The sequence below is a fragment of the Mycteria americana genome, chromosome 24 (genome assembly GCF_035582795.1).
Source record: "Mycteria americana isolate JAX WOST 10 ecotype Jacksonville Zoo and Gardens chromosome 24, USCA_MyAme_1.0, whole genome shotgun sequence".
NCBI classification, from domain to species: Eukaryota; Metazoa; Chordata; class Aves; order Ciconiiformes; family Ciconiidae; genus Mycteria; species Mycteria americana.
The window spans coordinates 1,133,322-1,158,218 of record NC_134388.1 but is presented as its reverse complement, the minus strand read 5'-3'; the positions used below and the strand labels follow the sequence as shown (position 1 = coordinate 1,158,218).

The following is a 24,897-nucleotide window of genomic DNA, read 5'->3' as shown; positions in this document are numbered from 1 at the left end:
AATATACCCTGTGAATGCACAAATTATGCCGTGTAACGTCCAGTATCTTGGTATGCACACGGTGGGTTTAGCAGGCGAAGGGGATATGGGGATGGATAAAATAAACCTCTAGCGTGTACAAAATCCCTGTTAAAATCGAGCTGATCCCTTGTAAAAATGATCAGGACTTGCCGAGGTCCCCCCCCCCCCGAAAAAAAAAAAAAGGAAGAAAATGATGAAATAAAAACTAGGGGAATGTCAGTGTAGCTTGCTTTAATTTTATTTTTAAAATATATAATAAATTATTTAGCATATTATTTATCACACTGAAATCATTTGAGCACAAGACAGACGGAGATTATGTTCCTGTTTGTTCAAGACTACGGAGCGTGCCTAAAAATACAGACGTACAGCACACGCTTCACCCCTTAATAAACTGAAAAAAAAAAATCTAATTTTTGTTGCCTTCCTATAGAAAAATATGGTTATTTGAAAGGATTAAAAGATTAAAGGATTACTCGACAACAAGGGTTAAAAATACAGGTCCAGACACAAAAGGGGTCGATAGAAACGAAGGGAAGCGCGCTCCCCACGGCGCCCTTCTCCCCTCCAGACCAAACCCGGCTCCCAGGTCGCCGCCAACTTTCCGAGCGGGACCGGGGGGGGCCAAACCCCCAAACCCCCAAATCCCCAGCCCCCCCCCCCCCCCTCCGGTGCTGGAGCCGCTGCACCGGCTGCAAAGCGGCCTGTGGCTTTAAGAGAGACCGGGGGGGGGGCATATGGGGGGGAGGGGGGGAAAGGGGTGCTGGGGGGGCACGAGGAGTATGGGGGGGTGAGGGTGCGGGGGGGGCAGAGGGGGAGCGAGGGGACAGGGATGGGACAGCCGGGAGGGGGGTGGGGGCGGGGATGGAGGATGCTGGGGGGGGGGGGGCCCGGAGCCTGTGGGGGAGGCGGGGGGTGGGGTGAGCAGGGGCGCGGATGGGGGTGTCCGTGGGGCAGGGTGGGGGGGTCTGCGGGCCGGGGATGGGGGTGGCGGGGGAAGGTCCGTAGGACAGGGGTGGGGGTGTCCGTGGGGAGGGGGGTGTGCGTGGGCCGGGGATGGGGGTGAGCAGCGGGTCTCCGCGGAGCGGGGACGGGGGTGCGCGGGGTGACCGGGGGATGCCCGTGGGCGGGGGCCGGGGCTCCACGCCGTGGCGGCGGGTGCAGGGGCGGGCGGCCGGGCCCGGCGCTGCCCGCGGCTCCTCCCCGCTCTGCGGTAGCTCCGCACCGGGGCCGCGCCCCCCCCTCCCGCCCGCCCTCCTCCCCCCCCCCCGCGCCGGGCAGGGCCGGGGGGGCGGCCCCGCGCCTCCCTCCGCAGCCAGCCGGCCCCGGGGGGGCCGCGCCGCAGCCCCCGCCACCTACCAGCACCATCCGGGGGCCGCCGTCGCGCTGCCGGGCGAGCGGGGCCGGAGCCTTCCTCCTCCTCCTCCTCCTCCCCCCCTCCCCGCCCCCGCACCGGGAGCGTCCCCTCCGCAGCGCCGCCGGTGCCCCGGGCGAGGGGAGGAGGCAGAGGAGGCGGAGGCGGAGGAGGAGGCGGAGGCGGCGCGGCGGGAGGAGGCGGCGATGGGGCCGGGGCGCTGCGGGCTGCGAGGAGGAGCCGTGCCCGGCCGGAGTTGGGCTTCGCCGGGGGGGGGGCGGGGGGGATGCCAGCGCTGCTTCGCCGTAGGCGCAGCCCGGCCCGCGCCCCGCGCCCCGGGGCTTTTTTAAATCTCTAAGAAACAGACCTTCGATTTTTTTTCTCGCCCTCCAAAAACAACCCGTCGCCCCCGTCCCCCCCAGCCCCGCCACCCCCACGGCGCATGAGGCCGGGCCGGGCGCGGGCACCGCGCTCCCGCCGCCCGCGCTCCCGCCGCCCCGCGCCGCCCGCCGGCCCCGCCGCCGCCTCCCGCAGCCGCCCCGGAACTCGCCGCCGGCGGCTGCCGGCCCGGCCCATGCCCCGCGGCGCGGAGCCCGGCCCAGCCCGGCCCCCGACGCGCTGAGGCCGGAGCATGGCCCCCGGGAGCCAGACGGAGCCGGAGAGAGGGTGACCGCCCGCGGAGGACGCTTCGCCGTCGCGGCGGCCGGGGGGGCCGTTGTTCTTGTTATTCCGGGGGCTTTAATTTTTTTATTATTTTGGGGGCGACGGTTTTTTCCTCCTCCTTCGGCGCGGTGGAAAACACACGTTTTAGAGCAAAATACCAAAAAACCCACCCTCTTTGCTTTGCTTTCCGCAGCAACTTGGAAGCCCGTTAATTGCACTTGGCTATGGTAGGTCCCATGACACTTTCGTTTTCTCTTCTACTTTCCTCCTTCCCTCCCCCCCCCCCCCCGTGTGCGTGTCTCTGCGTGTGCACCCACGAGCAAAACTTGGCTGCGGGGAGGGGGTGGCGGGGCCGGGGCGCTGCCGGCAGCGGAGTTTAATAGGGTGCCCGGGGCGGGGGGGCGCGGGGGCGGGAGGGGAGGGAGGGGAGGGGGTGCCGGGGCGGCGGAGGGAAGTTGCCGCCGTCTCTCCTCCCCCTGCCCACCCCTCCCCGCGGTAGAAGGGGGGGGGCGGAGGCGGGAGCCGCCCGGCGGGGAGGTCGCGGCGCGGGGGGAGCTCCGCAGCCCGCGGAGGGCTGGATGGAGCTGAAAATGGCCGCTAAAAAAGGGGCGGAGAGGCTGCCAGCCGCACCGACTTGAACTTGGAAGTGACGGCCGGGAGGGTCGCGCTCAAGTCCGCGCCGCGCTGCGCGGGGCCGCGCCGGGGGGGGGGGGTGGCGGAAAAACCCCTCCTGGCCGTGAGAATAAAGCCGTGCCCCGGCCGCGCCGGGCCGGGCTGCTCCTGCCTCGCCGCCTGCCAGGCCGCGGGGGAAGCGCAGCGCCGCGGCCCCCCCCGAGCCCCCCGCGGCCGCGGAGGGAGCGGGGGGGGGGGGGGGTGGCGGGAGCGGGCCCGGGCGCGGGCCCGGCCGGCGAAGTTTGCGCGGAGCCGGGCTGGTGCCGGCGCAGCCCGCGGGAGCGGGGCTGCCTGCGGGGCTGGTTTTAATGCAGGGGAAGGGGGCGGGGGGTGGGGGAACGAACCCCAAACCCCCGGGCGGAGACGGTCCCCGGGAAAAGTTGCGAGTGCGGGGAGAGGGTCTGGCAGGGCGGCGGAAAAAAAAGCCTTTTTCCCTTCTTCGGGGAGAGCGAGGCGGCGCTGGAGCCGCGGGGCTGGAACCGCGGCCCCGCAGCCGGGAGCGGCCCCGGGCGGCCCCGCAGCGCCCGGCCGCCTGCGCCGGGCAGCGGTCCCCGCCTGCGCTTCAGGTCACTGCAGGGAGCAATTAAACAAACCCCGTCCCTGCCTGGCTGCAGGGAGGTGAGAGCGGGGCTAAATAAATCGCCGACCTCGGGCGGCTGCCGCCCGCCATCCTGCGGGGCTGGCGCTCACTTTCACAATTAGGAGCCGGGGATTCCCTTTGTTTTTCTGTACGTGGCTCTCGCCCTCGCTCGCTCTCTAATTAGGTTTTATTAAAGCCTGCAGAATTGGTTGGTGGCGGTGGTGTTTCTGTAGTGAGAACTTGCGGTTTGGAGTTTGCCGGGCTCCGCTTTGCTTCTCGCTCTCTTTGTGCGCCCGGGCGGGGGGACGCGGGGCTGCCCGGGGCGCTTCCCCCGCCGCCCCGGGGAGAGCGTGGAGATGCTGCCGGTCATTAAACGGGGGGGGGGGGGACGACGACGGGGACGACGACGCGGGGGGAAAAATCAGCGTCTCTCCGCGGGATGAGCGGGGCTGCGGTGGGAGGGAGCGCGGGGCTGGCGGGGCGGCCCCCCCCGCACCGGGAGCGGGGAGCGGGGGCATCCCCCTGCCCGCGGCGGGGCCGCGGCTGCCGGGGCCGCTGCCCAGAAGTTGCCCGTGAATCTGCAGGTTTTCCCTCTCCCCTCGCCCTGTTGGCTCTGTTTATTAAAAAAAAAAACAAAAAACAAAAACCAAAAAAAAACCCCAAAAAACCCCAAACCAACCCAGCCGGGGCGAGCTGGCCCGCGCTGCCCGGCCCGGGCAGGGCGACCGGGCCACGGGGGCACTCGCCGCCCGGGGGGCGCGGCCCGTCCCTCCCCCGCTCGCCCCTGCCCCGCAGCGCCTCGGCCCTGCGAGCCAAAGGGGGTTCCTACATCTTTAAATGGGATGTAATATTTTGGGATGGGCTTTTTTCATCACGTCACTTCATTCCTCGCTCCTTTTTTTTTTTTCGTCTTTTTTTTTTTCATTTTCTCATTCTTTCTTCCCTCCCTCGCCCGCTGCCCGGCTCGCGGATGGAGCCGCTTCCCCTCTAACTTCCCCGCCGGCCCTGCCCGCAGGCTGGGTGCGGACCCCCGGCCCCCCCGGGCGGAGATGAGCCTCTGGCCTCTTTAAAACGCCCCCCCCAAACCCCCAAATCCCCGCCACCAACCAAAAAAAAGCGCCGTATTTTCCGGGGGGGGGGGAAATTTGGCTTTTTATTTTTAATTTTTTTTTTGAGGGGGGTGGAAGTTGGACCCTTTTTATTTCCTCCTCGGCCCCCCCTCCCGCGGGGCCGCCCCCCCCTGCCCGGCCGCCCCCCCCCGGGCCCCGCAGAGCCGCTCCGGAGGAGAGAGAGAGAAAAAACGCCCGGACTGCTCCAGCCTCCGAAATGACTCAGTAACTTTTACGCCTCGAGTCTCAGCCCTGCAATTAGCCACTTTCCCAGCACGGCTCGGGATGTATTCGTCTCCTCTCTGCCTGACCCAGGTAACCGGCCCCCCCCCCCCGCGTCCCCCCAATTTTCCCCCCTTCGCCGCAACAGACTTTTACAGTTGCAATGCAAAAAAAAAAAAAAAGAAAGAAAGAAAGAAAGAAAAAAAGAAAAAGCAACCCCCCCCCCCCCCCGATAAAAATAATCATAACAGGGAAGGGGTGGGTTGGGGCCGGCACGGGGCTGTCGGAGGAGCCGCGTTTCCCTCTTGCCCCCCCCGCCTTTTTTAGGGTTTTTTTGGGTGTTTCTGGTGCTTTTTGGGGTTTTCTGCCTCTGCTTTCACTTGGGGCGCGGGGGGGGGGAAGGTTGCATTGTGGTTTGGGTTTTTTTTTTCTCACTGTGCCCGGAGGTGGGTGGTGCGGGGAAGCCGCCGGCTTTGGGACTGCGGGGGGAGGCGGTGGGGTGCGGGGGGTCCCCGGTTGCGTTCGGGGAGGCTGGGGGGCGGCTTGGCGCTGCGGGTTCGGCCTTGGCCGCGCCACCTCTTGCGTAGCGTGAAACTTTTTCCTTCCCCCCCCACCGGCCTGGCTGCACATGGTGGGGTGCAAGGGGGGGGGGGGGGCACAGGCTTTTTCTTCAAAATCCTCCAAGTTTGGGACAATTTGCAACCGGCTGCGCCGTGCCGCGCTGGCGGGCAGGAGGGCGGTGGGGGTCGTGCATGGCAGGATGTGGGGGGCACCCCCTCAGTCTTCAGGGTGAGGGGCAATGCCGGTCCCCATCTGCGCATAGGGGTGTCGAGGGGCAACCCTGAGTCGCGTGCGTGGGGACGCCGGTGTCACTCCAGGCCACGCCGACGTGGCCTGGTGGCGCGCGGCGGGGTGGCCGTGCCAGGGCCCACAGTGCGGGCAAGGGGGGTGTCCCCGAAGTTTCCCCCTCACAGCCGGTACGGCCGCGGGGGGGAGACTTCGGGGACCCCCCCCCTGCCTGCACCATGACCGCTGCGGCTCTGCCTTTGCTCTGTCCTTATTGATCGCTGATATTTATTTAATTATTGAGCAGGCAGCTTCCCCCCCCCCCCCCCCCCCCGGCTCGTAACCTCTTCCCTGCTGGCAGCCGCTGCCCGCTCCGAATCCGGCCTCGTGCCGCACCCTGCGAGGGCTCTGCTCTCGTGGGGGAAGGTGCCACTGCCGGACCCCATGCCCGTGCCGGGGATTCTCCTGCCAGACCTCATCCCTTGGGCCGGAGCTGGGGGCAGGATCCGGCCCCACCTCAGAGGCTTGGACTCAGCTGCCCTGTGGGGGTTCGGGGGGGTCCCCTCGGCAGCACCGCGGCACCTGCATTGTGCTGGGGGGCATCGCGGGGTCCGGCCTCGTCTGTGGCTCTCCCTGGGTGCGGTGCAGCGTGTGAGGCTGGTGACGGCACAGGCATGGGCATGGGCACCGACCTGGGCACGGGCATGGGCACGGGTGGGCAGCGCTGGGGCTGCTCAAGTGACCCCGGGGACGGTGCTCCCCGCCGTGTGGTTGACTTGGCAAGGGTCACGCCTCAATCTGTCTTTTTTTTCTTTTCTTTCTCTCATTCTTTTCTTCTCTCTTTTCTTTTTCTTTTCTTTTGTTTTCTATTTTACCTTTTTCTTTTGTTTTTCTCTTTTTGTTTTTCTCTTTTTGTTTTTCTCTTTTTGTTTTTCTCTTTTTGTTTCTCTTTTTTCTCTTTTTTCTTTTTTCTTTTTCTTTTTCTTTTTTTTTCTTTTTCTCATTCTCTTTCTCTTTTTCTCCTTCTTTTTCTCCTTCTTTTTCTCCTTCTTTTTCTCCTTCTTTTTCTCCTTCTTTTTCTCCTTCTTTTTTCCCTTCTTTTCTTTCCCTCCTCTCCCACACCAACTCTGTCCTTCCCGGGGGTCCCACCACCTCCCTACCATCCCAGTCTCCAGCCGGCGCTGGGTTGGCAGAGCCTGTTGTTGCCAGCTAAAAGCCCTGGTCTGATGTGGGAAGCCGTGCGGTCGCTGGCTGGCCAGGCCAGGGCTGGCAGGAGCCGTTCTGCTCACAAACCCGTGCTGTTCCCAGCGCTTCGCCCAGCCGACGGGGGGGAGCTGGTTTTTCCTCCGCAGATCCCAGCCTCCGCCCCGCCGCCTTCGCGCGGGGAAGGCTCCGGTTTCCCCCTCTTGCCCTGGCGTAGCCTCAGCTCCAATCCAGCCCGGCTCGGATGGGATCAGACATCGTCTGCACCTACCGGATCTGGCCCCCCCAACGCTCCCCCCGCCGCCAGCCGAGCCGTTCCCATCCCACCCGCGCGGCGGGGAGGCTCGCCCGGGCTCGGGAGCCGCGGATGGTGATGTGGATACATTGGAACGTGCGCGGGAGCCGCCCTGCCTCTGCCTTCGCGCATCTCCCCGCCGCTACCGCCACCGCCGGCCCCTCGAGCCCGGCACAGCCACTCGGACCCCGGCTGCCGCTCGAGCAGCCGCCCTTCCCGGCCAGAGCTGGTCCAAGCTGGGGCTTGGCAGCCCAGCGGCACCAAAATAGCCCTGGCAAAGGCATCGTCCGCGACACGCTCCCAGACAGGGCCTCGGCCGAGTCTCCCGTTGGGCAAGGAGGGTGACTTTGTGCCCTCCTCAGCTCTCTGTCCCAGCTTGGGGACTTCCTCAGGGACAGGCCGGGAAGTCAAGAGGGAGCTGCCCAGATTAGCAGGGAAGTGGCACCAGCACTGCCACCACGCACGAGGCCTCACCCTGCCCACGGGGAAGCGGGGGGGCTCCGGCTGCCAGGACTCCAAAATAACCCTGGCGCTAAGCACCCGCCGCTGGCCCTGCACGTGTGTCCCTTGGGAGCCGCTGCCGAGGAGCCGGCGGTGTTTCCGGAGCAATAACAGTTATCCCCAGCTCCTGGATCTGTAACAGGGTTGTGGGGGGGGATTTGGGATGCTCCCAGGGGGGAGATGTGCAAATTTTATGACCTCCGGCTGGTCTCTGGCACCTGGCAGTCACCCTGGCACTCCCTGAGCCCCCCACCCTGGTATCCGTAGGCTGGAAGCGAGGTGATATGGGAGCCAGCCTCAAAGGCAGCCAGAGTGGTGAGAGCCGGGTGTCCCGCCGGGGTCCGGCCAGGGACCCTCTCCCCTCTCCTGGGCCCCATGGGTCTGCTGGGGCCCAGGAGACAGGAGGGTGTCTCCGGCCGGACCCTGGCAGAACACCCGGCTCCCACCACTTTGCTCAGATGCATCCTTGGAGACTGGTTTCGGTGCAGAGGCGATGCACCCGCACTGCCCGACTGAGAGCCGGTGGCCAGGCGCAAACCCCTGCACGTGCCGTAGCTGGCGGGCACCCAGTCCCAGGGGCATCGGGGAGCAGCCCAGCCAAGCTGGCCTGGCACAAACCTCTGTACCGGCGAACACCGTCAGCAGCCAGGGAAATGGGCACGCTGCGGTGCCTGGGGGACAGAGCCGGGCTGTTAGAGGCATTGTGGCCACGTGGCCCGGTCACAGCCGTGTCTCCCGGGTGCCAATGGGGATCTCGCCTCTCCTCGGCCACCACCGGTCGTCTCTGCACATCAGCCGGCTGCCACCACTGGCTCGGGCACGTGGCCGTAGTGGGGAGCTGCCTGCCGGGCACATCTCACCAGGGCATCCTTTGGCAAACCTCCTTCCCGAAAGCGCCGTGGCTTTTCAGCGAGAGAGGGGAGCGCCGGTGATCGCCCCCTCCACCAGTAGCTCCAGCAAACTGGTTTCCAGCCGGGAGCTCAGATCGGCTGCCAAAGGATGGGAGCAGCAAGCCGGGCACGGCGGGGGGAGAGAGGGAAGGTTGCAACACACTTTCAATTCTCCCATCTGCTGCGTATTGTTTGGGAAAAACAATGAGGCCGTTCTTTAAATGCAACCTTCGGGAGATCCTTGCTTTCCCTGCAAGGCGCCCACCGCGCCGTGCCCGCCTGCCCTGGCTAGCCCTGCCCTGCTGCTCGCGCTGGCAGCGCTGCCGAGGACCCCGCTGCTTCTGCCCAATCTGATCTTAAATCCTTGCCCGGGAAAAATAGATCCTGTTTTAAGTGCGGTTTATGAAGCCAGATTGGAAGGCTGGGGTAGGCGTGCAGGGTGGCGGGCAGCATAAGGCCTGCTGCACGAGAGATGCCATCGGGTGAGAGCCGAGCGGCCGGGTGGCCGGCGCTTGCGCTGCGCCACTCTCCACCGCATCACCTTGAACTTGGCTGGGGCCTCGCACAATAAATCAGCCGCCCTCCTCCAGCGCGCCGAGGCGCCCACCAATAATTCACCTTCCCGGGCAGCTCTGCCCCTGCCTGTGCTTCCCTCCCTGCCCACGGTTCTCTCCCTGCCTGCGTTTCCCTCCGTACCAGGGCAGGGAGTGAACCCACGGCGTGCCCAGCGCTGCAAGCGTGCGCACGCTTTTGCAGCTCGTTGAACAAAGCCCAGCCGCTGGGGCCCAGCTTGCTGCCCGGCTGTCTTGAAGCGAGCGGGGAATAGCTCTCTTTGGTGCTTTTTTATTCCCCCGAGCCCAGGCGGGCTGGGGACGGATGCTGGGAGCTGTAGCCTGAGCCTGCTTTGACCCGGCCGTTTTTCCCCTTTTGCAGGGGTGGCTGCAGTGTGTCCGGTGCGGCAGGGTGTGGACGGGGCAGTGCCGGTGTGGCGAGGCTCGGCAGGCAGAGGGGCCGTGCCGATGGCCAGCCGAGCTGGCTGTGCTCCCCTTGGCGAGGCAGCTCCCCTGGGAGCCCCGGGCAGCCCCAGCGCGGAGAGCTCAGGAGTCCCGGGGGAAAACTGCCACGGTGGCGGCGAGAGATTTGTCCCGGCCCAGGGCTGCGTGCAGCGGGGAGGGCCTGGAGGTGGGTTTGGCACCCAGAGGGAAAGGGGGGGACAGTGTCCCCTGCCTTTGGGGGTGATGGAGGCAGAGCTCTCTGGGGCTGACCGAGGATGGCCCCGGGGACACGGACGGCTTACCCTGCCTGCTTGCCAGCTTTCCTTGCCCAGTGCTGCCTGCGCCAGCCTTCCCTGTGCCTGGCCCCCTGACGCTTCCCCACAGCCCAAGGGGTGCCCGTCGTCCCCCCTGCCACTCCTGGTGTGGCTGCACCTGTCCTAGGGATAAGCCGAGCCCCGGATGGCAGGGATGGGGACGGTGGCGGCAATGAGGAGCATCCCCAGGGTCCCTTGCTGGAGGGGAAGAAGGAGGGCTGGGGGGGAGGCGAAATATCTCCCTGCGAGGCTGGCTCGCTGCCTGCCGCCCCCGGCCGTGCTGTGGCTCTTCCTGTGCGAGGATGGCGGTGCCGGCACTGAGCACCGCCGAGGGGACTGAGTGCTCGCGGGAGGGGGCCGGGGGGGCTCCCGTCCCCCCAGTCCTTGCAGCCAAGCTGGGGGGTGCAGGCAGGGCCTTGGGGTGGCAGGGGCGTAATCCAGTCCTCGGGGACCCGCGGGGCGGGGATTTCTCCCGTGGCACTTTGGGGTGTGCCGGGCAGGTCAGGGCAGGGCGGCGAAGGCGATGGGGAGCAGCCAGGGCATCGATGGGTGCTCAGCCTTGCCGGGTCGGGCCAGCACCACGTGGCATCACCAGTGATGTCCCCACAGCATGGCTGGGAGCTACCTGTGGGGCTGTGCTCGAGAGGGGCACAGCCTCGTGGCGGGCCAGAGGTGCCCAGTGCCAAACCCTTGTGGATTTTGGGTACCGAAGCACCTTTGGAGGCACCAAATTGGCACAGGCAAGAGCCTGAGCTCAGGCTCCCTCCCTGTCCCGGCCTGCTGGGCACCCTGAGATGGTGTCACCCTCGGGGAGGGGATGCCGACCCCCGCAATGTGCCAGCTGCAGGGTGGGGATGCACAGGGTCCCCACGGGCATCCTGGGGCCTGGCTTGCACCCGGGCAGGCGGCTGGGCTCGCCATCCATCACGTCGGCCCTGAGCAGGCATCCCCCGCGGCCGCGCCGCACTGTGCCAGCTTGGCCGGGACCCAACGCCCTGCGCCGGCCGCCAAGGCCCGGCGCTTCCAAAGTCCTGGAGAGGAGCTGGGAAAGGATCCCGCGGCCCAGGTGCGGCAGCGCTCACGCGCCGGGGGACCTGCGGGCCAGCCCCTGCCAAGGATTGATTTCTCGGTTAACTCGCCGCTGCTTTAAAAGCGCATTAATCCTCCCTTCCCCGGCCAGCAGCCAGCTCTAATCAGCATTTTGGGCAAAATCCCCAGGTCCGGGCTTCGGGCTGCCCACCGTGGGCATCACCCTCCCGGCCACCGCCGCCGCTCCAGGAGGGGCCACGGCACCCTTAGGCAGCACTGCCTGGCACGGGAATACCAGGATCCGGCCCTCCTGCTGACCCCTCTTCCCCGGGATTTTGTTCAAGTCCGTGGCCAGGTGGATTTTTTAAAAAACTGGGGGTTTTATCTTGTTTTATAAGAAGGCTTTTGCTCTCCTTGCAAAGGGCCCCTGCATTCCCTTCGCAGGGAAACGGTATTTGACCGGCTGTTGTCCAAAAAAAACCCCCAACATGTTTCTGATCACGAAAAACCAAGAAATATTTCTGCTTTCAAAGGAAAAAAAAAAAACCCAGAGAGAGAAATGTTGATTTTCCACCCAGACATTTCCCCTTTCCCCGAACCAGCCCCAAAACGAGAGGCGCCGCCGCTCCCTCCTCGCCCAAGGATGCCGTGCTGGGGGCGCAGTCCCGCCGGGGACACGGCGGAGGCCACCCAGGCCTCGTCCGGGCACTGGCGGCGAGGGCGGCGGCAGTGCCAAGCGTGCGCCCCGCTCCCTGCTCAGGCCCCGCTCCCTGCTCAGGCCCCGCTCCCTGCTCAGGCCCCGCGGCGCCGCCTGCTCCCACCTTGCGCCAGGCGCGGTGGGCTGCCGGGGAGGGCGGAGGGCGCCGGTGACCCGCCCGCTCTCCCCGGGGAGCCGCGCGTCGCGGCCGCTCGCCGCGAAGCTGCCTGCGGCCTGCCCGCCTCGCCCCGGCGCAAGGGGCGACGGGGCCGCTTCGTCCCCGCGGTCGCTCGGCGGGAGCTGCGATGCGCCGCATCCCGCACCCCGCTCCCGCCGGCCCGCGGCTCCCGCCCCGGCGACGGGGGAGGGCGGGACGGCGCGGGGGATGCGGCCCCGGCCGCGCCGCGCCGCGAGGCCTCCGGCGGTGCCCTGCGCGCGGGAGGGCGCGGAGCGCGGCGGGAATGGCGATGAGGCGGCGCTGGCGAAAAGTGCCGAGTAAAGGGTTTTGATGGAAACGGCGTCGCAGGGGGGAGGGAGCGCGCGCCGGCCCGCGTGAACGCGCGCCCGCAGCCCGCGCCTGCCCGCCAGCCGACGCCGCGCGCGTGGGCGCGCCCCGGCCCACGCGTGGGTGCGCACGTGCGGCCCGGGAGGCGGGGGGGCCACGCGCGACACGCCGGGGCCGTGCCGCCCCGGCGCGCGTGAGGGCGGAGGGGGCCGCGGGGCCGGGGCGGGCGCCGCTGCGGGAGCGGGGTCCCGGGCGCTGCCCGCGGCGCGGCCCCGGCCGCCGTCTGGCTGCGGGGAACCGCTCCTCTGCCCTGGCGAGGCGCCGCGGATCAAAGGCGCGGGTGGGGAGGAGCAGGCCTGTGCGAGCAGCGCCCCTGGCCCCGCGCCACCCCACCTTCCCGCTCCGCTCCCCCGGGAGTTTGTTAAACAAATTTCTCTAATTGCACAAGCCGAGGAGTTTGCTGGAGAAAAAAGCCGGGGAAATTCCCCTCCTCTGGGCCACCCCTTCCCCACTTTCCCCGGGGCAGCCGGCGCAGAGCGAGCAGGTCCCTCCCCACGCCCCCCCCCCCGCCCCGCCCCCCCGGCTCTGCGGGAGGCTGCGACCCCGACGCCTGCGGGGCGCAGCTGCGGGGTGTCCTCAGGTCACCCGGGCCCACACGGGGACGTCCCCCACTCGACCTTCAATGAGCCGGCTCACCCACATCCCCTCTCATCCAGCCCCCGGGGCCGGACCCTGTCACCTAACACGGTGACACCCAGCACCGCCGTCTGCCCTTGCCGGCTGGCGTTCTCCGTCGCTTGGCTGAGCCCCCCCGAAAAACGGCCTTTGCGAGCCACCCGTGGGCAACCCCTGACACCGAATCCCGTCGGATTAGCGAGCGTATGGGATAAAAGCCTCGGCTTGGCGGCGGCTCTTTGCTGGGTGGGGGCTGTGGCAGCAGCCCTGCCAAGAAGGGAGGATGCGCGGCTGGGAGCCTGCCCCGGCTCCCACTGAGGTCATGGCTATAGATAGCCCGGGAGGGTGCAGGGCCGAGGGCAGGATCTGTGCGTGCCCTCGCCAGCTCCACCGGGAGCCCCGTGGGCACCCGCTGCCTCGGGGGGAGGCGCTGCCGGGGCTCCGGGGGTTGCTGGCGGCGGGGGCTTGGCTGGGCCAGCCACCGGCCATCGCCAGGTGACAGGCTGGTGCTGCAGGGTGTGACCGTGCACCTGCAGGGACACGCTGCCGCCGGCGTGCCCAGCCCCGCTGAGCACCGCCCGGCACCGCTCTTCCCTCTCCATCCTCGGCGGTGAGCGGAGTCCCACAGCCTGGGGCTCTGCGGCCAGCGCAGCGACCAGGGGCGGCTTTCGCTGCTGTTTCCCACCAGGTTTCCTTCCTCAGCTGCTCTCAAGCGAAAGCCGGGCTGGGGCATCCCCACCGCCCATGGGTGCAAAGCTGCTGGGTCACGGAACGTGGGGCCGGGGTTCGTCCCCTCCAGCTGCCCGGTCCCGGTGCGGCTCAGCTCCCCCCAAAGCCGGTCGTGTGCCCGGGGTGCCCCCGCCAGCCCTGCAGGGCCCTGGAGCGGCGGGGTGGCAGGGGAAGGCGTTGTTGATGAGGGCACTAAAAATAGAGTGGGACTGTTAATGGGACTTTGTGGGAAACCTGGAAACATTTTCTCATCCCCGTAAATGAGTCCAGATGCATTAGCGATGACTGCATCGCATCCTGAGGTACCGCCGGAGGGAACCGGGATGCGCTCGCCAGCCTCCTCGCCTTGTGGTGGTGAATTGGTTGGGGAAGGGAGTCGCCGGCAGCAGCACCGGGGCTGAGCCGCAGCCTCACTGTGTCCCATGTGGGGATGGGGACAGGAGCCGGCCGGCTGGAGCTCACCCGCTATCACCGTGGTGAGGACCCTGCCCGCTCAGACGGTCCCTGTCCCCGGGGTTTCTGTGCCTGGCACCCATGGGTGCGCACGTGCGTGCTTGCGGCTCTACGTGCGGCAGGGAGTGTGCAAGCGTGCGCGGGCTGTAACGGCGCCGTGGCCCCCAAACCTTGGGGCTTGCTGAAGCCCCCCCAGGGCCTGGGGTGGGCAGTGAGGGGGGAGGCTGAGGTGACGGGGGAGGCCCCCCAATCCCAGGGCCAGCGGTGCTGGCAGCACTGCACCCCGCTGGCACCACAGTGCACCCCGTCGTAGCGTTGATCTGGCAGGGTCAGGCCTGACGGGGGTTTCCTTCTGCTCCACCATGGAGCCGGTGGCTGGGGTATTGGCTCCCGGAGCGCTCGGCCCTGCTCAGGGACCTTGGACTCCCCCGGGGGATGGCTCGGGGCCAGCCTGGGCAAGTAGCCCAGGGCGGGTGGCTGGTGGACTCCACGTCACGAGGCAGGTTGGCACGGCTGTCTCCGCGGTATGGCAGTGTCACTTAGCGGTTACAGCGGCGGCCTGGGAGGCAAAGATGGTCCCACGTCGTGCCTCAGTTTACCTCCAGGTGGGGAACGGCACCCGGCACGGGAGAGGGGCGCTCGCCCCCTGCCCCAACCCCGGGTGCTGACTCGTCACACGGGAACAAGGGGACCGGCCACAGCCACCAGCCTCCGCGCCGGGCACCACCGGATCCCAATGTCCCGAACAGAGTCCCTTTGTCCGGGCTGGCCCCCACTCCTGCCGCTTGGGAGGCGTCCAAAACCCTCCCGAAATAGGACCCGGCCGGGCTCAGCCTTTGAATCTCCCCAGGAAGGCTCTGCTGAGCTGCTGAAAGCGGATGCAACTCCCCCCCGTTAAAGCAGTCCCGTCCTTCAGCGCTCAGGGTGCAGGATCCGGCCACGCTCGGGGCAGCGCTCACCCTTTGGGGACACCCTTGTCTCCCTTTGCTCGCCAGGAGAGCCTGTCGCTGCCTCGTGCCTCAGTTTCCCCATCCTTAGGTGGAGGGTCCCGGCAAGATGTCCCCAACCCCTGGGGAGCCCGTGAGATGCCAGAGGCGCAGAGGCTGAACCGCTGGCACGTCCGTGGCACGGCAAAGGTGATGGGGCTGTGGGGGGGCCATGAACTCTTCACCGCCAGGGCCCTGGGGGCGGCCGATCCTCCCGCAAGGTCGCCGGCTCCTCGGCGAAAGGCCGGGGCTATTTTTAACCGGTGACTTGCTCCAACCTGCCAGGGATTGGATTTGCAGCGGGGTGAGCACCGCAAGCCCATTGCGGTGCTCCCCATCACGGGGTGCAGAGACACCCCTGGTGCCGTCCCCGCCCCCCTGATGGGCACCCCAGGGAGGGACTTGGGGACCCCTCTCTGCACCCCCACACCTTTAATGTTACATGGTTGGGGGGGGGGGGAATTAATCCCCCTCGGAAAGGCCAGGACGGAGCAGGCAGGGCTAAAAATATGTTGGGAGGGAAATAAAACCTCCTGCGTCAGGGGCTAAAGCCGGGCTCAGAGCCCCAGGCTCAGCCCGGGGGGGCTGGGGAGGCCCTGCCTGGCCCCGGCTTCCTCGGTGCTGGGGGGGGGATGCTGAGCCGGGACTGCCTGCTGCCTCCCTCCCGGGGGCAAGCGCGGTGCTGGCGGCCCCAGGGCATCTCCTGCCTCAGTTTCCCCCTGTGCTCCTGGGGGTGGAAGCTGCCACTGTCCCTGCGTCACATCCTGGCAGCTCCCAGGCTGGGAGCCCGGGGTCCAGGGTGGGCGAAGCGCTGGGTCTTGGGCACCGCTCCAGCCCTGCCACCCCTGTAGCCTCAGTCCCCACCGTGTGCCGGGAGCGGGGCCGGGGGGAGCGGGCCGCCCCCAGGGCCCCGCACTGACGCAGGGCCGGGCGGAGGAGCTGGCAGCGCCGGGGCCTGTTGGCAAAGCTTTTTTTTTTTCCAGTTCCATAAAACATTTCCCTTCCTTGGAGCCCCAGGGGGGGTTCGGCTGGGAAGCCACGTGGCCCCGGCGCTGCCGGCCACGGGATGCTTCCCGGGGTGGGGGGACATCTCCTTGGCCATGGGCCGGGTCCCCTCCGTGCTTCCCTTGTGCTGCTCGCAGGGCTCTTCCCGGACCCCAGCAGCCGCCGTCACATCCTGCCTCTCCTGCAGGCTGGCCTGGCGGGTGCCGTGCCTCAGTTTCCCCATCTTTGGAAAGGCAGCGCCGCACCCTGGGGACAGGTGGGGTCACCTGGGGGAAGCGGCTGAGCCGTCGGCTCCCGCAGCCTGAGAGGAACGGGCAGAGACAGCACCTGGGGGAACTGAGGCAGCCGGGGGAGCCGAGGGAGTCTGCAGGAAGGCAGCGAGCGGCCCCGGGCGCTCCCACGGCCAGGTCTCCCTCCCCAGCACCCTCCCGGCTCCTCCGCCTGCCAGTGCTGGCTGTGCCGCTGCTGGGTACCATCCTCGGGGCATCCTTACCCTTTGCCCGCGCCCTGGGCACGCCGCTCCCCAGTTTAGGGTGTATTTAGCAAAGCCGGTGACCAGCAACGCCAATTGTTGCCGGAGGTGAGGGTGCACGCGGGCAGACCAGAGGCAGGGTGATGGGCGCAGGGCTGGGGCACGTACCGTGCTGCCGGAGAAGCTCCCCCCGGCTTCAGCCCACCCGGGCCACCCCCGGCCGCCGTCTGCCGGCAGTGCAGCCTCCCCGGGGAGGGCTGTGCTGGCTGGCGCAGGCCCAGGCGGTGCTGGCACCTGAGCCCGGGGCTGCAAAGAGAGCTGCTTTTCTTCCTGCTGTTTTCCAAAGCAACTGGCAGGTTCGTTGCCTGCCGCGGCCTCCCGTGACCCGCGGCGGCGGCCTCGGCGCGCTCCCCGCGCCTCCGCTCGCAGCCGCACCACCTGCGAGGGCGAGCACCGGCATCGCCTCCCGCCCCGGCACGTAGGCACAGGCAGGCGGGCACCGGCCCGGCGCGGGGGTGCTCACGGTGCCCGCGGGGCAGCAGGGACCTGCCTGCCCTGGGATGGCTCAAAGGACCCAGCGGGGCATTTGTGGGCAGCGCCAGGCGTGGGGAGCCCAGGGCAGCTTGGCAGGGGCCCAGGGCCGCCGTGGTCCCAGGCGCGTGGTGAGGACCGGGTGCTTTATTAGCCCATCCGCCGCCTCCCGGTCTGATTGTGAGTGGGGCTGAGCATCGAGGCGGTAAATGAAGCGTGGGAGCCCCTTTCTGGCCTTTCATCCGTCCTGGCTGACTCTCCCAACAGGGTGGCCGCATCCAGAGCACGCTGTGGGTACGGTCCAGCCTGTACGCGGCCTTGAGCCGTGCACCTGGATGATGGCTGCAGGTTGCTGTCAGCTCTGGGGGAAAAAAAAGCTCTGGGGTCTGGCGAGCGGAGCTGTGGGGAGGTTGCACCGTATCCTGCCTTCACCTCCGCCCGCACCGGCGGTGCCAGCCGGGCTGCCCCGGGCACCGGGGCTCCATTCCCTGGCGTGGGCTGCAAGAGGGGTTTTGCAAGTGCGGGGCTGGGTCGTCCCCACCCCGGCTCAGCTGCTGCCGCCGGGAGCTGGGGGGAGCGTGGCCGTGACAGCCTGTTCTGCCCCATGGGCAGCTCTGGCCTGGGGCCGGTTGTGCGCGGGGGAGGCCAGCACAGCTCGTACCGTCCCCGGCTGCTTTCCTGGGAGCTTCAGCTGCCGCCACGCTCCCTCCCGCTGCCCCACGCCTGGCGTGCCTCGGTTTCCCCCCTCCCAGCATGGCAGCGCCGCTCACCAGCGCCGGGGAAGCCTCGTTAGGACTTGCCGAGCAGGCCGGGAAGCCTGGCTGCGCCATGCTGGCGAGCAGCAAAAATTATGAATAAGCTCTTGTTAATAAATACTTTATGATGAATCCAAATAGATTTCCTCCTCTGGAGCAATTATTGTAAAATGGGCTCTAATACAGTGCAGGGCCAGCCCCGGGAAGGGCTGGGTGCTTTTCAGGGCCTAAGTGCCTCCTTCCATCCCCTCTAATGAGCACTTCCCAATCATTTGCATCTGTCTCGGCAACAGGTCTCATTACCAGGTTAACTTATTACCGAGAGCCGCTTTGGCGAACAGTTAAGAAGCGGCTACTGGAGGCTTTGCTGGGGCCGCACGAGAGCGTTTTGTCTGTGCCGAGGGCGCCTGCGGGCTCCGGAGAGGGGAAACCGAGGCTGGGGCGAGGAGCGAGTCCCCGCCGTGCCGCTTTCGGTACCGGGATTTCGGGATTTTCAGGATTACCAGAATCTCTCCGGCTGCATCCCCCCCCCCCCCCCCCCGCTGCCACGCCAAGGCTTCCCTTGGGGGCACGGCGCCCAGCGCCGAACTTGCCAGCCCCTGCCCGGGCTCGCGCAGCTGCGGGGAGCGGGACCTGGCAGGAGCGGCGGCCATGGGAGCCGGCAGCAGTTTGGAGGTGTGTGGCTGGCTGGCGGGGAGGCTGAGCATCCTTTCATAAAATAAACCCTGTGTGGTCCCTGCAGGGCTGGGATGCGGCAAGGTCGCCCCACATCGCACGCTGCCCGTGGCGGGGATGGCATCCTGCTCTCCCCGGGGCCGGGGCCATGCTGGTGGGGAGCAAAACCCGCTGCCGAGGTGACGGACCCCTCCCGTCCCCCTTCTCCTCCTCTGCCCCCCGCCCACCTCTCCCCGTGAAAACTGCTAGGGAATTTCCTGAGGAAACATTTTTTCATTGGAAAATACAGGCTGCTTTGCTGAGCCCGACCTGCTTGGACAAGGCGCTCGAGCGGAGGATGCTCAGAGGCCCAGCCAGCCCGTGCCGCGGTGCCCGGCCACGGTGCCCATGCCTGGCGCTGTGTCCCTGTGTGGCACAGAGCATCGCCCACCGTCCCCAGGGTGGAAGGCACCCGCCGCGGCCGAGCAGCCGGGGTGCAGAGCCCCAGCACCGGCCGAGCCTGTGAGGACAGGCAGGAGCATGGGGAGAGGCAGCGCCTTGGCTGTGTCCCCCACAGCTCCCTGGCGCTGCTAAAACCCGGGCTGCCGGAGGAGTTAATCCTGGCACGGCGAGCCTGGCTCCACGCAGAGCATCACTCCTTCCACGGCAGGACTGACACCAGGACAGAGCCGGGCTTGACCCGTGCCTCAGTTTCCCCTTGCAGCGACTGGCACAGAAAGTCAGCACTCCACCAGTCCCTGGAAGGGGGGCACGAGGGGGGCCCTGTGCTGGAGCCGGCAGCACCCCGACACAGGCGTGCTCCTCCCCGGGTCGCGGAGCTTTACAAGCCCGGGCTGGATGGGGCCCAAGCGCAGACTCTGCTGCCAGATTCCCGTCCGGAAATGCCCCGGGAGCAGCCTCGTCTGGGGTATTGCAGCACGTCTCTGCTTCCCAGCCCCGCAAAGGAAAAACAGCAGGAGAAACACTTAACCAGCCCTTTGCCGGCGCTCCGTGCTGCCGGCTGGGGTGGGGAGGCCGGCGGGGATCGGATTGGGGATGGGGACAGACGGAAAGCGCATCCCGAAAGCGCATCCCTGCCTTTGCTTTCCAAAGCGGAGCTGGGCCTGAAGCTGGCCGGTGTCAGCCAGGACAGCGTGCCCAGCTGTGGGGCTCACTGGCTGCACGGTGCCGGCAGCGTGGCGGGGATGCAGGGCACACTGATGGTCCCCAACGAGTCCTCTAGCTTGTTCCCTCGCACGGCCCACGGCCCACCCGTCCGACCGGCTGTCCTGGTGCCCCCCGGCCGCCCTCGCCTGGCCCCGCTAAAGCAGCTTAACTCTGCACGGCATCTCGGCGCGGGATAAGCCGGGCGGGAGGGAAAGTTGGCGAGGGGCTGATCGGCTTTCAGCGCAGCTCCCGTCCCGCCGTAATCCTGGGGGGGGGGGGGTGGCCACGATGGCTTCAGGGGCACCGAGGGCCGTGGGGGCTTCTGCACGCTGTGGGTTTTTGGGGGGTCACAGACATGGGTCCAAGTGGGATCTGAACACCCTCGGCACTGTGGTGAGGGGGGGCAAAGCCGGCGTCTGCTCAGAGCCCCAGAGAAACTGGGGCTTGCACTTGCCGCCCTGTGGTAGGGCACCGAGCATCCCCTGGCCCTCGCAGCAAGGGCGAGCAGCACCCAAGGGTGCTGCCTCCCCCAACAGGGATAACCTGGTTCTTGCCCGACATCCCTGCAGCAGTGCCAGGGGTGGCACTGCCCGGCAGGAGGGCAGGGACCGGGACAATGGCGCGGTCCCCCCCCCGGCCCTGCGGCCAGCCCTGCCGCCGGCTGCCTGGGGAGGGTGGCGGGGCCAGGGGATGGCAGCAATTTGTAGGGCTCGTCTGAATAACCGGCCACCAAGGAAGATCAGCCGCCCACCGCCCCGGCCAAGTATTGTTTTTGGAACTCGCTGCTGCTTTTTTCAGCTCCTGTCTTACTTTTCTTTGACCTTCTTCCCTGATTTAAGACACATGCCCAGCCCTTGCCCAGCTGCACTGAATTAGCGGCTGCTGCTGGGGAGGGAACCAGACCCTGCGGCCGTGCGGGGCTGCAGCTGCCCCGGGAGCAGCCGGCAGGGACGGGTCCACCAGACAGGGATGGATTCCCCTGGCAGGATGAGTCCCCCAGGCAGGGATGGGTCCCCAGGGTCCAGATGGGTTCCCTGGCAGGGTTGGGTCCCTATGGGTGGGGTGGGGTGGGTTCCCCAGCAAGGGTGGGACCCTGTCCCTTGTGGGGTATGGGGAGACACCCGTGGGGTCACAGCTCTGGTGAAGCTGGGTCCGGAGCAGGGGCTGTCGGCTGCCAGGAACGGCGGGGGCTGTGCCGGGGTGATGGGTCCGTGCTGGCAAATAACGGGGTCTGTGCTTGGGGGGACTTTTGAGGGGTCAGTGGGGCTGTGCTGGTGGTCGGTGCTGGCAGTTACTGGTGTCGTGCCAGGTTCAGGGGACGGTAGGGGCTGTGCTGGGATGTCTGTGCCAGGTCACAGCAGGGGCTGTGCGGGGGACGCTGGTCCAGGGGACACCAGGGGCTGCACCGGGGGAGCTGCGCTGGCTGTTAGGGTTTGTGCCGGAGGAGCAGGTTTGGGGTTTTGTAGGGGCTGTACGGGGGCTGCTTGGGGGTTAAGGGGGCCTGTGCTGGACTTGGGGCCAAGTGGGAGTTAGCGGGGTCCGTGTGGGGCCGGTCCCTGCCAGGAGCCTGCTTCAGGGGACACTGTTCCCTCCAAGCAGGGTCACTTTGGGACAGGGCTGCTTCCTCCGGGGAATGGCATCGCTGCCCTGGGATGAATGGGTCCAGTCGCCGTCTCCAGAGCCGCTCGCCCCATCCCACTGCTGGGACTCTGTCCTCCCCCCGCTCCTGCCCACAGCCCCCTCCTGGGTCCCACCCTAGAGCAGCGCCTGCCCTTGGCACCCTCCCCGCTGGGAGGGTAACCCAAACCCGGGCACGACCCCGTGAACTGGGGCCGTGGCACGACGGCGGCGGCTGCCACCAGCCACCCCCCACCCGGCCCTGGCAGCCTCCGGCGGGACTTGAGCACTGAGCTGGGCTCCTGCTTCCTCCACACCCTCGCCCGTCATGAGGGACCCCAAGGGCCAAATCCTGCCCTCGTGGACCAGCCTGCTGCCGCCCTGGCCACGCACGGGGATGCTTGGCCCTCTCCCTGCCATTTTCCAAGCTGTGCCGATCCCCGCTGGGAGAGCTCCCGACACCTCTCCGTCCCCCGGGGGGGTTGTGGGCCCCCCCAGCCAGGAAGCACTGATTTTCCGAACTGGGAAAAAAAAAAAAAAAACGGGATGCGGGAAGGAGGGGCCGGGGAGGGGGATGCATTTTCCTTGTTTTCTTTTGGGGCTGGACTCATCCAGCAGCGCTCGCCAAATGGAAAAAGGCAGTCAGAGCACGCCTTGTGCACCGGGCTGGGCGCCAGCTGCCGGGCTGGCCACAACTGGGGCAAACTGGGGGAGTTTCCCGCTGGTCCGGAGGGAGCGGAGAGTCCAAGGCGCCCGCAGCCCGTGCGGGAGCACCCAGGATGCTGGGAGTGTGGGGGACCCGTCCCTTGGGTGCTGCGGTCTGGCAGCGCCTGGCACCAGAACGGCGGCTCCGGCAGGCGCGACGTCAGGCGGAATTTCTGCGCCTGTCGGGAGAAGATTCCGGCATGCGTGGGTGGGAAGGGGAGAGGGTCCGGGTACTGCCGAGGCGGCATGCCTTGCGCAAGTGCCTGCCCCTGCGCAGCACCGCCGGCTCCCGTGTGCCCCCGCCACCCCCGGCAGGTTATTGGCCTGGGAGCGTTGCAGCCGGTGGGCTTTATGGGGGGCTGCGGGGACGGGGGGGATCCTGCTGCGTGGGGAGGGGTTCCCCGACCCCGGCGGGCACGCGCCTCTGCCACAGCTCTCCCTCCTGGTTGCGCTGGGATGCAGCCCGGGGGGGATGTCCCTGGTGGGTCCCCGCAGGCTCCCCAGCCGTCCCGGCGTGGGCCTGGCGGGGGGCTCGGCTGGCAGTGACCGCCTGTCCCTCTGCTCCCGCAGGATGAGTTCCACCCCTTCATCGAGGCGCTGCTCCCCCACGTCCGGGCCTTCGCCTACACCTGGTTCAACCTGCAGGCCCGCAAGCGCAAGTACTTCAAGAAGCATGAGAAGAGGATGACGAAGGATGAGGAGAGGGCGGTGAAGGATGAGCTGCTTAGCGAGAAGCCAGAGGTGAAACAGAAATGGGCCTCGCGCCTCCTGGCCAAGCTGCGCAAGGACATCCGGCCCGAGTGCCGCGAGGACTTCGTGCTCTCCATCACGGGCAAGAAGCCCTCGTGCTGCGTCCTCTCCAACCCCGACCAGAAGGGGAAGATGCGCCGCATCGACTGCCTGCGGCAGGCGGACAAGGTGTGGCGGCTGGACCTGGTCATGGTCATCCTCTTCAAAGGGATCCCGCTGGAGAGCACCGACGGCGAGCGCCTGGTCAAGTCGGGCCAGTGCACCAACCCCATCCTCTGCGTCCAGCCCCACCACATCAGCGTCTCCGTCAAGGAGCTCGACCTCTACCTGGCTTACTTCGTCCGCGAGAGAGGTGGGTGCTCGTCTGCCTGCGGGGCAGAGCCAGGATGCGTCCCCACCAGAGCCGGCTCCCTGGGGTCGTTCCAGCTTTCCCCTCCCCCCCAATGCCCGTCCCATCCCCAGCTCCGGCTCGGGGACACCGCTCGGGGACACGTTTCCCGTTGCAGACCTTGCAAAGAGGAGCCCGGTGCTCCCCTCCCTCCAAACTGCCGCCCGAGCGGGTGCCCCCCACCCTGCCCACGCGGCCCCCCTCCCCGAGCCAGGACGCATCCTGGCTGCCCCGGCAGGCACGTGCCAGGGAGGGGAGGAGGCGAGCGGGCCCCGAGGGTGCTCCTGGCGCTGGGCATCCCCAGAGGGGGGTCTTGGGGGGTTAACCCTGCATCCCACGCCTGCCTGACGTGGCTGCCTGTGCCGGCAGCCCAGTGAGGAGCGGGTGGGCGGCGTGGGCAGGCAAGGGACAGCCTGTTCCCGGCACGTCCCCCAAGGGCTGGAGCTGGGAGCGGTCCAGCAGTGCCAGTTTGCCGTGGGCTGCGGTCCCAGCCCCTCGCCCAGCGGGTGACTGAGGTGGGGACGGGAGTGGCCGAGGCCGGCTGGGGAGGGGACAGCGATAATGCCAGCGGGGGCAAACCCCAGCAGCTCCTGCTGTGCACCGAGGGGATGCTGCTCCCCTGCCCTTCACCTGCCCGGGGGTCCCACGGACCTGCTGGGAGGACTGGGCTGGTTTCACTACAGCAAGGAGGGAGGGTCAGACCCACTCTCAAAGCCTTGACGATCGAAAAGGGGAAACTGAGGCACAGCAGGCAGGGCAGACGGCGGTTTCCAGGCTCAGAGGATTAGGTCCTTAAGCCATCATCCTCACTGCCGACTCGCACCACGTCCCCGCTGTCGGGAAGGGGAAGCTCGTAGTAGCTCGGGTCAGATCTTATTTTATCCGGGCAGGTTTGCCGTCCCTGGCTGGTGACGTGCTGGCACAGAGACCCTCCAGGCAGCTGGGGTCCCCCACGGACCCCGACATCCCCCAGTACCCCCAGGCGGGTGAGGAGCTTGGGGAGATGCTGCATGGTCCCTGCGGGCAAGGGCAGGGCTCAGTTTCGCAGGGATGATGCAGAGCCAGGGGGGTCTGCGATGTGCAGCCCCAAGGGGCGGTTGAGGGGCTTGCAGCCCCCCCATGGCCAGGCCAGGCCTCCCAGGTGTGCAGGGACCAGGACATGGGTCCCCTCCTGGCAGCAACCCCCTGCGCACACCTGCAGCACTGGGCGATGCCCCCAGCTGTGCCCCCCGGGCCCGTGAGCCCATCCCCATTGACACCACGGCGGGGGGAGCGTGGGGCTGGTGCCTCCTTGCCCGGCACTGGCTGGGGCCCAGGGGAGAACAGTGATGCCACGGAGGGCACCGCGGTGCCGTCAATCCCAACAAAGGGGGTGCCAGCGCCTTGAATCGTGGCGGGCACGGGCAGGTGGAGACGGCTCTGCCCCTGCTTGGCCAGCAGTGAGATATGCTGGGTGTCACTGGGGAAACTGAGGCAGGGCGGGCATGCGACACCCCCCCCCCCTGCTCCCCGGGGAGCCGCATGTCCCGGGCAGGGCACTGCCGGGGGACACACACACAACATGGACTGCCATGGCTTTGGGGAAAAGCAGGGCACAGCCTCTGCCAGTGAATAACCGGGGCCAGATCTGCCCCAGGGCCCAGGCAGGAGGCCGGGCAAGTCGGAGCCATGGGCGATCAGCGGGGGGGTGCACGGGTGCAGTCGCACACGCATGTGCAGCCAGGACCTGCCTGCCCAGCTGCGTCTCCCGGCGTGTGCGCATGCGTGGTGCCGGCGCTGTACACCCGTGCCCACGCACGTGGCTCGCCCACTCAAAGGCAGGATGAGGCCCAACGGGGCCTGGTGCCGCCGTTTCCCAGCGGTGCACTGGGAATGGTGGGTGCTGTGCTGGGGACGGGGGGGCCCCGGGTGCTGGCTGGGGTGGGGGCACGGATGCCCTGTGCAGGATGGGGCAGGAGCTGCTGGGCAGGGTAGGGGGGTGTCGTGTACCGGGCTGAGACATAGCCGTGCTGGGCTGAACTGGGGGGGCGTACTGGGCTTAACTGGGGTGCTGCGTGCTGTGCCGGGGGCACCCCATGCCGGCTGGGACGGGGGCACTGCATACTGGGCTGGACTGGGGGCACCCTGCGCTGGCTTGGCTGGAGGTAGAGTGTCACGCTGGGCTGGGGGGTACC

At 67.5% G+C, this 24,897-nt stretch overlaps 2 protein-coding genes across 7 annotated transcripts in view; both read left to right on the top strand.

Moving 5' to 3' along the window:
- HMG20B (high mobility group 20B) overlaps window positions 1-24,897 on the top strand; it is a 149,005-nt gene that overhangs the window by 33,975 nt on the left and 90,133 nt on the right. The gene's annotated exons all lie outside the window — the stretch shown is intronic.
- The window catches only part of NFIC (nuclear factor I C), a 46,414-nt gene continuing 23,405 nt past the window's right edge, over window positions 1,889-24,897 (top strand). For 4 of the 6 annotated variants that reach the window (XM_075524305.1, XM_075524304.1, XM_075524299.1 and 1 more), the window contains exons 1-2: window positions 4,217-4,714; window positions 22,156-22,687. In XM_075524305.1, the coding sequence (XP_075380420.1) occupies window positions 4,685-4,714; window positions 22,156-22,687 (562 nt within the window). In that variant the 5' untranslated portion in view covers window positions 4,217-4,684. Of the gene's footprint in view, window positions 2,266-4,216; window positions 4,715-22,155; window positions 22,688-24,897 lie in introns of those variants that run through there. The other 2 variants (XM_075524300.1, XM_075524303.1) reach the window with 2 other exon arrangements.